At 36.0% G+C, this 13816-nt stretch overlaps 2 protein-coding genes across 2 annotated transcripts; both read left to right on the top strand.

Moving 5' to 3' along the window:
* Positions 1 to 3865: 3865 nt before the first annotated feature.
* Positions 3866 to 6641, top strand: LOC149149406 (uncharacterized). Its single transcript, XM_089442470.1, has 2 exons — positions 3866 to 3957; positions 5879 to 6641. The coding sequence occupies exons 1-2, from the start codon at positions 3866 to 3868 to the stop codon at positions 6639 to 6641; spliced, it is 855 nt and encodes a 284-aa protein (XP_089298596.1).
* A 378-nt stretch (positions 6642 to 7019) lies between these two features.
* LOC149149405 (uncharacterized) lies at positions 7020 to 9227 on the top strand. Its single transcript, XM_089442469.1, has 3 exons — positions 7020 to 8294; positions 8426 to 8461; positions 8556 to 9227. The coding sequence occupies exons 1-3, from the start codon at positions 7020 to 7022 to the stop codon at positions 9225 to 9227; spliced, it is 1983 nt and encodes a 660-aa protein (XP_089298595.1).
* Positions 9228 to 13816: the final 4589 nt, after the last annotated feature.

Below are 13816 nucleotides of genomic sequence, written 5' to 3'. Positions count from 1 at the left end.
GCGTAGACGGGCTCGGGCAACCTGCAATCAGGATAACTTCGACGAATTTGGAGGAGCAACTGACTGGCTGTATTCAGAATGTCGGGGGCCAATGGTGAGCTGAGCATTTTGCGTTCCTCCTCCGGATGCTACGGAGTTCTACGATCAGTTCTCAGCCGAGTGGGAGGAGGATCGTGGGGAGCACTTGAACGCCGTCTTCTATGTTGTCCCTTCTCCGCCCAAAAATCTTCTCGATTACAAAGATGACATTGTCAGATTTATCGAAGAGACTGTCAAATTTTTGGTTAGAAATAGCTATCCCAATTTTCATATCATCGTCCTTTACTTCAGTGGACAATTATTGATTTGATTTCAAGTCGTTTGATTGACAAATTTATATTGAGTGACAGAGAGATCGTTTGTTATTTTAACCATAATTACCAAGTTCGAATTGGTGATTGTTTATATACGGGAAAAAATCCATTTTCTAACGTGAAATTTTGGCTATCCTTAAGTTGATTGTAGATTTTTGGAATATTCCAGGATATGACGAACATAAGCGCGATCAAAAAATTGACCGCGCCTATATCCGTCAAATCTTGAAATATTCTGGGAATCTACAATCGACTTGACTTAATAAATCACCGTAAAATTTTAGACATTACATCTTATATTTTTCTAAATATATTATTTTTCAAAATTTTAAAAAATTAAATTAGAAAAAAAAAAAAATATTCTTATTTATTCAGCGTGACCCTCACTTTAAATGTTACAGACGGCTAGTGTATAAGATGTTCTCAGAATAATGAAAAGCAAAATTATCAAGATTATGGATATCACATAATGGTTAAAATGTAAAAGTAAAATCTTATAATATTAATAACAAAATTTGAAAACTATAGTTCAATGTAAAAAATGAGATTTTCCATATAAAAAATAAATTTCAAATAATTTTCACATAAAAGAATTTATCTCTCAATACTAAAGAAATCTATAAAAGCTTATGTAATACTAAAACCACTTATAAACATTGAAACCATCGAGCTATCATGTTTTAATTTATTCAATAATAACCAGGATAGGAATCAGCAAACTGATATTCACCTCAAATGGACCTCACAAATCAAATCCCACACCAATGCTCTCCACTCGACCTTGGATAATGCATAAGCCATAAATGATTTAGGTTTTGCACAATTTTTTAAATGAAATATTGTCGTATCTTACTGAAACCAACTAATTTGTTAACTATGTTTATTTGGTTGAATGGGGTAATTAATTAGTTAATTAGATTGAATTTAACTTAATTATAGATTTTAGGGATATTTTAGATTTCAAAATAATTTAAAAGAGCAAAGTGGTTTAATTCCAAAATATTTTGGAATCAGAAGCAAAGTCAATTGTTTGACCTTACTCTTAGCCTGAGTGCAACTCAATTGATGACCAAAGTGATATAAAATACTATGTAAATAATGAGAATCAAGATTCAAAACAAAAAAATAAAATTGTTTAATCTCACTCCTCTATCCATGTTATTTAAAACTATTCTTAAATCTACAATTCAGATACTAACTGTCTATGTGAATTCAAAATATTCTAAAATCTACCAGTAGTTGATGGATTTTCATGACGTCGATTCTTGAGTTAGTTTGTGTTAAATATTGAAAAATGTGGAGCAAAGCGCTCTTCTCAATATTCTAAAATAACTTAAATAAATTACATAGAAGACAATAATATTTAATAACTCAACTATAACTCGTAATAGTAGTCTATGGATTTTCATGAGATAGATTTTCTTGAGTTAGATTGTGTCCAAGATTGAAAATGTGGAGCACAATGCTTTTTTCAATATTCTCAGATAACTAAATAAATCACATAGAAAACAACAATATTTAATAATTCAATTATAACTGAACTCAATAAAACTGAATTCAAAATGACTATAATACCTGATTTGACAGTTATAACACTTAACAAGAAAATATAAATAATTAGAATTATTTTCTCCAATGCCCTCTTTAATTATATGAAAAAAATATATATTTTGTTTTACTGTGTCTACTACAAACATGACCCATTTTGTTTTGATAGACCCATGTTATTCTTCTAGAATGATACAAAAATAATTTTGACGATAAGTGCACATTCAGTGAAATTCCAGCCGATCACAAAAGATCCCGAAAACAACAATATGATGCGGAGACGGTTGTCTTGAATATGAAATGTGGTGGAGTTCATAGAGAGAATTGTGTATTAGCGAAATGTGAAAGAGTAGATATTGATTTTGATGTTGATGAACAATATGTCTACATAGAAATATTAAGCATTAACATTGTAAGTTACGTTAGACTTTGATGGAGCACCGGGAGCGCCGAGTGGAGAGCACCGGGAGACGACCAATCAGGTATGAGCCAAACCTACCTCTTTCCTATGAAGGCTGAACAGAGTATTCATATGAAAACGAATATGGCCTAGACGTGTAATGTAGCATGAGTTGATACGTCTTCCACGCCCATATACATTCTTCCCCAATCAACTAGACGCATGTCATTCTGTAAGCTGATATGTGCCTGATTTCCCTTAATCTATATGTCTATCCAGCGGGGTAGTCGCATGGCACTCTTTCCATAAAACTCTCCTCCTTGGCTATTTTTTCAAAATCGTCCCGGTCTATAGTATTAGATTTTGTCATCCAGTCTCTTCGATTCTCTATTGTAACGACCACTGGTTATCTTGTCACCTGCTCGAGCTGCATCCGCTGAAGGTTTGTTGTGCTCTTCACTCGGAGAAAGCTCCAGGTACAGGTCAGCCTATCTACTGGTACAGGTCAGCCTATCTACTGGTTCTTATAGGTTTGTTGTGGAATATAATTAATCTATAATTTGGGGAAAGTTTGAACAATTTTAATAGGAACATTGACTGATGAATGTGTTTCCTCGTCCCTCAAAGTTTTAGCTTTCCATGCCTTGGTCCTTTACATGCGGTTGGTCATGGTTATCCAAATACAACCTTAAGGACTATTTCATCATTTCCAAACCATGTACTGATTTCCGATTCAGGGTAGGTCGATGGTGGTGCATATACGAAATATGCTGCTACTGCTTTAGTTGCCCTGGCGTTTCTTCCTGATGTTTTTTTTGAGAGCAGAGAATGATCTCTGGTTTTTCGGTGCCAGTATCTTTCATTTGAATTTTTCCCGTTTGTCTTGCTGGCCATGACATCATGATCGCTGCTGTTCCTTATATTTTCCATTAATGTTCGCCGTCTCACATCTTTTCCCTTATTGATTCACGATCTTTCCATCTGCTCATCTGTAGATCATCTACACTACTAATGGTTGTATTTTCTAGGCATTTTTCAGATGGATAGGCTTTGCTGAATGGGATCTCTATTCATTGTCCGTCATTCCTTATTACTTCTGGGAATCGTACCTATGCTCTTCTCAAAAATCTTTATTGAGCTGGTTTTGCCACCTAACCTTTCCACTTTATATTAATTATAGAGGTCCTTAGTCTGTCAGACGATCCACTCGGATCCCCATCTCTGACTCTGTGGAGTCAGGACTTTATTATAGATGGATTTCCACATTGATCTATCAGCTGAGTCAGCCATGGTTCGAGCCACATTGGAAGCTAAGACGGCTCTTGCCAGATAGGCGCCTAAATCTGACTGGAAAGCAACGCTGGAAGCTGACATAATTGTTCCTTCCATATCTGAATGATCTCCCCGGGGTGATGGTATGACATATCAGCCGAGACATAAACATTATCGACCTGTTAAAACCTCCCCCCCTCCTACAGCGATCAACTTGGATGGCCCATTACTTTTGGACAGAATCATTAGTTTGTAGAAGAGGGCTCTAGTGGGGAGATGACATTTCCCGTCAATGGAGGATTTGCAAATAAGAACATGGATGTCTCCTAAATGGTCTCCTCTCCTGGGCTATTCTCCTATCGTTGTTCGCCTCATGAACAACTGGTATAGTTTTCACTTTCTCCGGGTTAAAGACTTGGATCTCATCTATTCTAAACCCTGGGTTCGAGATAAGAGATTTTTATCTCTCCACAGATGGTTCATCAGATTTGATCCACTAAGATGTATGCCCCAAAACAACTACATCTGGTTAAAACTGTCGGGTCTACCGCTAGAGCTGTGGACAAAAGAATCAATGGAAAAGATTGGAAATGCCATTGGGCGCTTCATATACGTCGACCCTAGGTGCATTGGGGCTAAAGATAAACAGGTGGCCTGGATTCTCATAGAAAAGGAATTCAGGGGGGGTTTCCAGAAACTATCGACTTAAAATGGGATCTATCCACTACTCAACAACGTCTAGATTACTGGGGTGTCCCATTTAGATGTTCTACCTATCACAAAACTGGACACCTTTATCCTCAATGTCCCTGCCGTCCGGTAGGCAAAACAAAGGAAAAAGCTTCATTCAAAAGGTTTCGAATCCGCCATGTGAAGCAGATTTTATGGAAAAAGAATGGCCTAGCCACGCGGAGGTAAATCGGGCTCTTGATTTCACTATAGCTATTTCATCATCGCCGAATGGCTACTCCATGGAAAGATCTGCCAGTTTGTCGCACTCTCGTTCATTATATGTGGACCGTCCATATAGGAACTATTCGACATCTACATATAGGCCATGGTCATCCTCAGAATCTAAACCGCCCCATACCATATTGCTGAGTCTCTCTCCCATTCCTCCGCCACTGGAACTGGACCCCGACCCTGCTATTCCATTACCCCCTTCATCTTCCAAACCTTTGGATATAGATCCATCCCCCCCCCCGCATTCACTACATCTCCTCATCCCCTCAATCCCCCTCCTCTCAGCTACCCGCCTTATAGAGACCCTTGCCTCCTCCACCCCATGGTCAAGCTACTGTTTCTGATCATAAGGGTAAAGCCCCATATATTCCTCCATCTACGCTGCAATCCCCTCCATCCTCTCCTCGGAAGTCATTTGATCAGGACATTGATCTCCTCCTCAAACATGCTACACTGAATCTTCAGCCATTAACGATCCATCGCCCCAATCACTCCCCTTCCCCCATCATTAGCCCAAATTCGGTTGGAAACATTACTGTCCGCCGCAAAGAGAAAAGGGGAAGTAGACACTTCCGGGGTAGGAAGGGAAGACAGGAATTGGCTATTCGGGATCTCACCTTAATTGACATTCCTGTTTCGGAAATTGCCACTGATGAAATCTCTGACATGAGGCCTCTTAGAGCAAGTCGGCCTAATGAGGCCCCAAAATGATCGACATCCTATCTATGAATATTCGGGGCCTTGGTGCATGACAATCTACAAACTATTTCTTATTTCGGGAGGATGCTTCCTATTTGGCATATGGTGGCTTCTAGCGCTGCAGAATGTCAGGGGGTTTAGCGGTCTTATGGGACCTGAAATGGATTAGGGCAGCGACATTTCAATGTATAGCTGGTATACTTGTTCTGGCCCATATACGAGGCACATCAATCCCGGTTCACATATTAAATCTATATGCACCATATAAGAATCGTTTCCCTTTTTGGAACAATCTGCTATCTTCTGAATTACTTGAAATTGATTCGCTGATAATTGGAGGAGACTTCAATTGTACTTTAAGCAATGAATAAATATGGGTTAAAGGCAGGAAATATGATCCGATGGGGAGATTCATTCGGGAAGCCATGATTCAATATAATTTTATTGACATCCTGCCAAAGTGCCCGGGACCAACATGGGACAACGGGCGATCTAATAATTTTTTCTTGGCAAAGAAACTAGACAGATTTCTCTTGCATGAAAATCTGGTTGAAAAATTCAGTCCCCCAACAATGAATATCATTCCATCTTTTATATCAGATCATCAACCTATTTCTATTCAATGGAATAATGTTGGATGCAGGTTTGGATACCCTTTCAAATTCAATCGAACATGTCTGACTGATGGGAGCTTCAACATATTCATAAACTACACATGGAAGGCCGACACTAAGCAATATAATAACCAATCCCGGAATTTTCTTGACCATCTGCATTCTCTTCGGAAAAAAGTCAAAAAGTGGCAGAAGGAGAAATCGGCCTCCAACAAAAAAGAACTGAAGGAAATATGCAGAAAATTGGAGCTTTTATCAACTCACTTTAAATATCCAGACATGTCGTCCTCCACTAGAAAAAATATATGGGAATTAGAAAAAAGAAAACAGAAGATATTAGAGGCTGAAGAGGTCACTTGGAGGCTAAAGAGCCGAGCATTATGGCTTAAAGAAGGAGATAAAAATACAAAGTTTTTTCACAGGTTTGCAAATAAGAGAAGGGAAGCAAACACTATCTGGGAAATCAAGGACGAGGAAGGAAACACTCATTCCACTCAGGAGGCCATATCTCGAGAAGCTATGAAGTATTTCAAAAAGGCATACAACAAGAATTCTATCTGTGACATTGAAGACATTCTATGGGGAATAGACCCATATCCCACTATGTTTAATGGTAATCAAAACTATGCTCTATATGCTGAAGTAACTGAGGAGGAATTAATGACAACTATGAAATCATTCCAGAAAGACAAGTGCCCTGGACCAGACAGGTGGTCCATCGATTTCTTCATCCACTTCTTTGACATATTTAAGTCAGATATTCTAAATATGGTTGAGGAATCAAGACTTTAGGGCGTCATAAGCCAAAACATTTCATCTACTTACATCGCTCTAATCCCCAAGAAGAAGTTGTCATCCTTTTTTTCTGACTATCGTCCTATATCTTTGTGCAACGTATTATATAAAATTATATCAAAGATTATAGCAACCCGTATAAGGAACATTTTATCTCTGCATCTGTCTCAAGAGCAACACGGGTTTTGAAAGGATAAGAATATTTTAGATGCGGTAGCCCTCACCCAAGAATGCTTACACTCTATGCATAGCAGAAGAATTGAGGCATCTTTGTTGAAAATCGATCTCAAAAAAGCTTATGATTGCGTGAACTGGGGCTTCTTACGATGCCTACTGGCTAGGATTGGCCTAGATGTCAAATGCATTAGATGGATCATGGCCTACGTGGTGGAGGTCAATTATGCAATCCTCATTAATGGAATCCCAACCCCATTCTTCAAAGCGGCCAGGGGCTTACGTCAGGGCTGCTCTCTATCATCGCTTCTCTTCATATTAACCATGGATTCATTAAGCCTCCATATTAAGGAAGCGATTCAACAAAACAGATTCAAGCCCCTCCCTATAAGCAGGAACATCTTCATTTCGCATAATTTCTTTGTCGATGATATCCTATTATCAGCGCTGCTGTGCAGGACTACATGGATATGTCTTCATGAGATCTTGGGGAGATTTCAAAAAGCCACTGGCATGTTTGTTAATGATATAAAATCCTCTTTTCATGTTGAAAATATAAATGGAGACCTCATCACATTTTTAACAGGACTATTTAATATAAAAGCTTATCCCATACGGAACGGATTGAAATATTTGGGCTTTAATTTGAAACCTGTGGGATACAGAGTAGCGGACTGGTCATGGATTCCAGATCGTTTCTATAAGAAAATAGCTACTTGGGAATTCAAATGCTTATCCTTAGGAGGCCGCACCATCTTGACTCAAACTGTGTTGGCACAAATCATGGTTTATTGGGCGCACCTCTTCTTTATCCCATCAGCTATCATCAACTGTCTCAACAGAACGATTGCCAATTTCATATGGGGAGGACAGAAGGACAAGAAAAAATTCCACTTGGCTAAGATATCGAAGCTGTCTCGGCCCAAACAGATGGGAGGTTGGGGTTTATTGGATCTGCACATTTTTAGAAGAGCCCTTCTCTGCAAAACCATGTGGAAAGCGATTATGGGAACATCTATCTGGAGCAGGGTCATTAGAGCCAAGTATATGGACAATCAGGACATGACTTTTTGGTTCAGACAGCGTCAAATTGGATCCTCTAATGGCTCAGCTATATGGAGAGGATTTCATAGAATGGAGCCTTTCTTCAGGAAAAACTTAATCTGGAAATTCCAGTCTGGATCTAATATAATTATTGGCATAGATGATTTTGCAGGTGCGGAAGAAAAAATCATTTTCTCCACCCAGCTGTTGAGAGCATTACACAACAGGGGTTATTTTTTTTGGGCCAGTGCCATTCAAAAATGGGATGGAGCAGTTCCCATATGGAAAACCGCCACAAAAATTCAACTCAGTGGTGCACTGGCATCTCAATGGAATTCCATCATTTCGTCTATGCGAGCGAGGGGCATATTTCGTTCAACGGACAAGGATTTCCTCATATGGAAAGGTCTCGGTGGCACAACAGATGTTCAAGCAAAGCAAATATATTTACAATTACTTTATACAGCATCTGATCCACCTGATAATATATTTCCAGCTATTTTTTGGAAAACAGGATGTTCCATAAAAATCATTATTTTTGCTTGGCTGGTTTTTTATGACAGGAACCTCACTTGGGAGAATCTCCAAAAGCAGAAATGGTATGGTCCAGCCATATGCCCCATATGTAGATCGAATTCTGAAAAGAACTTGCACATATTTCTACAATGTCCTCAAACTCAGTTAATTTGGTAGAACATAGCTGATCATTTCGGTTTCACCTTCGTCAATGCTCCTTCAATCACTGAAGCTTTCACAGGATGGAGTAAACTGCAAATCGAGAGGAGGCCTGTTCCACTGTTAACAATTTGGGCCATATGGAAGTGGCGCAACAGGATAATATTCAATTCTATAAGGGATCCGCAATCAACAGTTTTCAAATATATCCTCCGCTTGTATAATGAGATTGGACGACCTTGCCAATCCAAAGTCAGGCATGGTAGACTGACGTTGTCCAAGGACGCCACTGTTTATCCTTGTGCCTTTTTTGATGGTGCTGCTCAACATGGCACATGTGCCTGTGGAGTTTTCATTATCATTGAGGAAGGTCAATTTTATGATATCCATTGGAATGGAGGAGCTGGAACAAACAATAAAGCAGAAGTCATGGCTCTGGCTGGACTCCTATCGATAGGTGACTTCCTTGGTTTACAAAAGCTTCATATATTTGGGGACTCGAAAGTGATCATTGAGCACGTCCTGTCTAAACATACCATAAGGAACATACACCTCTCAGGATGGCTGAACAGGGTGGAGGCCATGTGGAGCACCAGGAAGGACTACACCATTTCTCACATTGCCAGGGATAAAAACTGGAGGGCAGATGCGCTATCAAAAAAGGGTCTGGAATATGGAGGATGCAAATAACAGTGGACAATATTTCCTCATCTGGTATGTTTTTTCTATTTTCCACAACTTTTGAATCCTATGGCTGGTTTTTGATCTTTAAATATCTTGGCATATGGGACCGCCAAGTGTACTGTCATATTGTGCATAGAAGCTTATAGTAATATCTCTCTATACGTCCTATCCTTTCATGATCTGATATGACTTCATAAAACTTGTTCTCTCCATGTGCTTATGATCCACTATACTAAGCCATAATTGATGGTCCCCATTTGATATGCTGTATATTTTGATGAATGCATATAATATAATCATAAAGCTTTTTTTTCGTGCTGAAAACGAGTTACGTTAGACTTCAAGTTGCTGTGATTATTATATTCTGAGCATTATGATTCAGATTATCTGTAATATTATGTTTATTTTATTGAAGTTTAGAATTTTGAAAAAGATTTATTATCAAAACAGAAAATAAATAATAAATTAAAAAAGGAATTTTAGCTACCAAAACAAATAAATAAATACCTAATAAATAATAAATTAAACGCAGACTACTTGAATTCTGAGGAGGGACTGAGTGACTGTATTCAGAATCTCGTGGGCGTTCTTCCTTCGGATGTTGCGGAGTTCTACGATCTGTTCTCGACCGAGTAGGAGGAGGATCAAGGGGAGCACTTGCACGTCTCCTTCTATGCCGTACCTTCTCTGCCCGACAATCCTCTCAATCACAAAGCCGCCATCGAAGAGACTGCCAGATTTTCAGTTAAAAATAACGGCACATTATACAATTATTAATTTGATTTCAGGCAGTTTGATTGATGGATTTATCTTGAATGACATTGAGATTGTTAGTTATATTAGCTACAGTTACTAAGTTTGAATGGTTCGTTATTTTAACCATAATTACTAAATTTGAGTTTGAATTTTCTAATATTAAGAGTATATAAATTTTGCAATATAATCATTTTCAAAATTAAAAGAAAAAAATTGAATTAAAAAAAAAAAAATTCTCACCTATTCAATATTGATTCTTCATTTTTAACATCACCTATTCAATATTGATTCTTCATTTTTAACATAAAAATGATGTACGAAAAACCAAATGTATCAAAATTAATGATATTACATAATGATTAAAAATTAAAAATAATAATATTAATAACAAATTAATGATATTACATAATATAAATTTTGCAATATAATCATTTTCAAAATTAAAAGAAAAAAATTGAATTAAAAAAAAAAGTAATTCTCACCTATTCAATATTGATTCTTCATTTTTAACATAAAAATGATGTACGAAAAACCAAATGTATCAAAATTAATGATATTACATAATGATTAAAAATTAAAAATAATAATATTAATAACAAATTAATGATATTACATAATGATTAAAAATTAAAAATAATAATATTAATAACAAAGTAGCATTGGAGGAAAAGAATGAGATTCTTCGAATCAAAAGTAAATTTAAAATTATGGATAAACAACTCAGAAAATATTAAAGCTAAATCTATATAAATTTAGATAATGTTAAAGCTATGAATAAACAACCTGGATAATATTAAAACTATAGATAAACATCGAAACCGTAGTTACAAATTTTGGTGGTATACTCCCATTCAATTCAATTCAGCTAAAAATTCGGTCAATTCAGCTTAGCTAAAAATTCGGTAATCCGACTTCGGTAATAATATTTTGGAATATAAAATTAAATATTTAAAAAATAAAAATTTAGAAATTTATAAACAATAAATTGTATATTAAAAAAAATACAATAGTATGGAATTTGCTAAGAACTTTTATTAATATAAAATTATTTTTAAAAAAATTATATTAAAAAAATTATGGTAAATTAAATTATATATTAAAAATTTTGTAATTGTGAAAAACAATAAATTTTATATTAAAATATGATAAAAATAATAAATTTATAGTTGTTAAAAATAATAAATTTTTATAATATAAAATAATAAATTATATTGATATGTATTTTTAAAATATAATTTTAAATTTTGTATAATCACATTTTTCTGTCTCTAATAAAATTCCATTATAATATAAAATTGTATTGATATGTATTTTTAAAATATGATTTTAAATTTATTTCTCGCATAGTAAATTTTGCATAATCATATTTTTCCGTAAAATTCAAGCTCAAACTCCAATTAGAATATAGTAAGAAGATGTGAAAAACCCAAATTCCAATTAGAATATCGTAAGAAGATGAGGAAAAACCTAATGAGGTTTTCCTTGAAACTTGTAGGAGAGGCATATATGAAAAAAAAAATTGTTTTTAAAAGTTACTCTTAGGAATTATATATATTTATATATCTTTTATTATCTGAAAGTTACCAAAGTTGGATTAGTAAATTTTATTTTTGTAATGTTTCATATGGTATGGCTACTGCATATGTTGTTATCAATTGATCTTTATTACCTTAACTGTGGTGTTGGTAATCCCACACTGCATAGTTATAAGTTATGCTTGACTTGATTTTAATTATTGTCTTGACACCGTCATGACAAGTATGAGTCATGAGGTGGGCACTCCTTTCAAGGTGTACGTATCTTTTTGAAGTTTCTGGAGCCTCGATAGCTGGCCGCCTTGCCCTTTTGTAGAGGATCGGCCATTGATCTGTTGGGAATTTATGATAATTTCAAAACAAAAATGAACAGAGAATAATGCTTTGTTTCTTAACACAGAGAAAACTATTTTTTTTTTTGGGATGACAGAGTTTACACACACAAAAAAACTTGTATTCATTAACAAGACTGACTGTTACGAAATTCTTCCTCTAACAGAGGGATTACCACAAGACTGCTTCAGAGGCAGTCCAAAAACTTCACTCTGTCTCTCAAAAAAAAATTAACATTGCTATATGTAATTTTTTTCTTTTTCTTCTTACTTTCAGGCTGCTGCATATTACATTACATCTCAACAAAAAAAACATGATGTTACATTTTACTTGTACCGTAAAAAAAAACTACTCCCGTGAATTACAAACAATGAAATTAAAAACTTCACCTACATTCAAGAGCCATAGTAAATTTATATTAATTACTTCACTGATAAAGTTGGCCATCAATGAAAATTCCAATTCACGTCAAGTAATAAATAGCTCCATGGTGCAGGCCTGTATATCGATTCTTGATATTAATCGGATGGTTGTTAGTAAAATCACACGGCCCCTTTTACTGAACTTTACGCGTCGAGGAAAAGTTGTATTTGCAAACCGCTCAGGGTATGTGTCAGCTGATCAGTGTGCTCGCTACCCCAGATATTTACCACCATTCAATAAAAAGCGGTGCAGGGAACTAGCGGTTTTGACGCTTCAGTTGAAAGTAACATTTTAACACTCCCCTTTAATTTCAATTGCTGGTTTATCAGTCATAGCCAGACATTTCCTCAAAAACTCAAAACTTTTCTACCCCAATGGTTTGGTCAGAATATCTGCAACCTGCTCCTGAGTTCTGTAGTGTTCTAAAACAATTTCTCCATTGTTTACCAATTCCCTGAAGTAATGAAACTTTGTGTCAATGTGTTTCGTTCTCTTATGAAACACAGAATTATTGGATAATGCAATAGTTGAGCTATTGTCACAAAAAATCACAGTTATTTTTGCTTGCTCTTGGCATAAACTCCTTAACATCCTTCTCATCCAAATTGCTTTATACGTTGCTGCTGTAGCTGCCACATATTTTGCCTCTGTTGTAGACAACGCTACAATAGGATTTTTTAGAAGCCCATGAAATGGCTCTTGAACCCATGTGAAAAACATAACCAGATGTGTTTTTCCGATCATCTACACTTCCAGCCCAATCGCTATTAGTGTATCCAATTAAGTCTGAACATTCTGAAGCAGTATATAAAATGCCAAACCTTTTAGTACCTTTAACATACCTCAGAATCCTTTTTGCTGCCTGCCAATGTGCTTCTTTTGGTCTCTCCATGAATTTGGAAATTAAACTAACAGCATGCATTATATCCAGCCTAGTTGCAGTCAAATACATGAGGCTGCCAACTATGCTCTTATACAAACTAGGATCAAAATCCTTGTTGTTGTCCTCTTTGCTGAGTTTTAATCCCATCACTATGGGAGTGATTGCTGCTTTACTCTCCTGCATATTAAATCTTTCCAACACTTCATTAACATATTTCTCTTGTGAGATAAAAATCCCATTTCCATTTTGTTCTACTTCTATTCCTAAGAAGTATCTCAGCAAACCCATGTCAGTCATTTCAAATTCTTCTTTCATGACTGTTTTGAAATTTTTAATAAGGTAATCATCATTACCTGTGAAAATAACATCATCAACATATAACACAACAATTAGTATTTTACTATCCTTTTCTTTGATGTAGAGGGTGGGTTCTCCTTCACACTTTTCAAATCCATTTTCCAGTAGATAGGAATCTATCCTACTGTACCACGCTCTTGGTGCTTGCTTCAGCCCATAAAGAGATTTCTTCAATATGCACACTTTGTGCTCTTGACCTTTATTTTCATAGCCTAGAGGTTGTTCAATGTAAACCTCTTCCATTAACACTCCATTTAGGAATGTTGACTTCACGTCCATTTGGTAAAATTTCCACTTGTTTTGTGCTG

The sequence above is a fragment of the Pinus tabuliformis genome, chromosome 9 (genome assembly GCF_031772625.1).
Source record: "Pinus tabuliformis cultivar Carrire ecotype Pingquan chromosome 9, CPIR1, whole genome shotgun sequence".
Taxonomy (NCBI): Eukaryota; Viridiplantae; Streptophyta; class Pinopsida; order Pinales; family Pinaceae; genus Pinus; species Pinus tabuliformis.
This window is presented reverse-complemented; position numbering and strand designations above follow the sequence as displayed.

Coding starts and splice junctions, on each gene's coding strand:
- LOC149149406 (XM_089442470.1), top strand. CDS start 3,866: ATGGAGGATTTGCAAATAAGAACATGGATGTCTCCTAAATGGTCTCCT. Junction 3,958..5,878: donor GTTCGCCTCATGAACAACTG/GTATAGTTTTCA, acceptor TGTTGGATGCAG/GTTTGGATACCCTTTCAAAT.
- LOC149149405 (XM_089442469.1), top strand. CDS start 7,020: ATGGCCTACGTGGTGGAGGTCAATTATGCAATCCTCATTAATGGAATC. Junction 8,295..8,425: donor GTGGCACAACAGATGTTCAA/GCAAAGCAAATA, acceptor TTTTTATGACAG/GAACCTCACTTGGGAGAATC. Junction 8,462..8,555: donor AATCTCCAAAAGCAGAAATG/GTATGGTCCAGC, acceptor TTAATTTGGTAG/AACATAGCTGATCATTTCGG.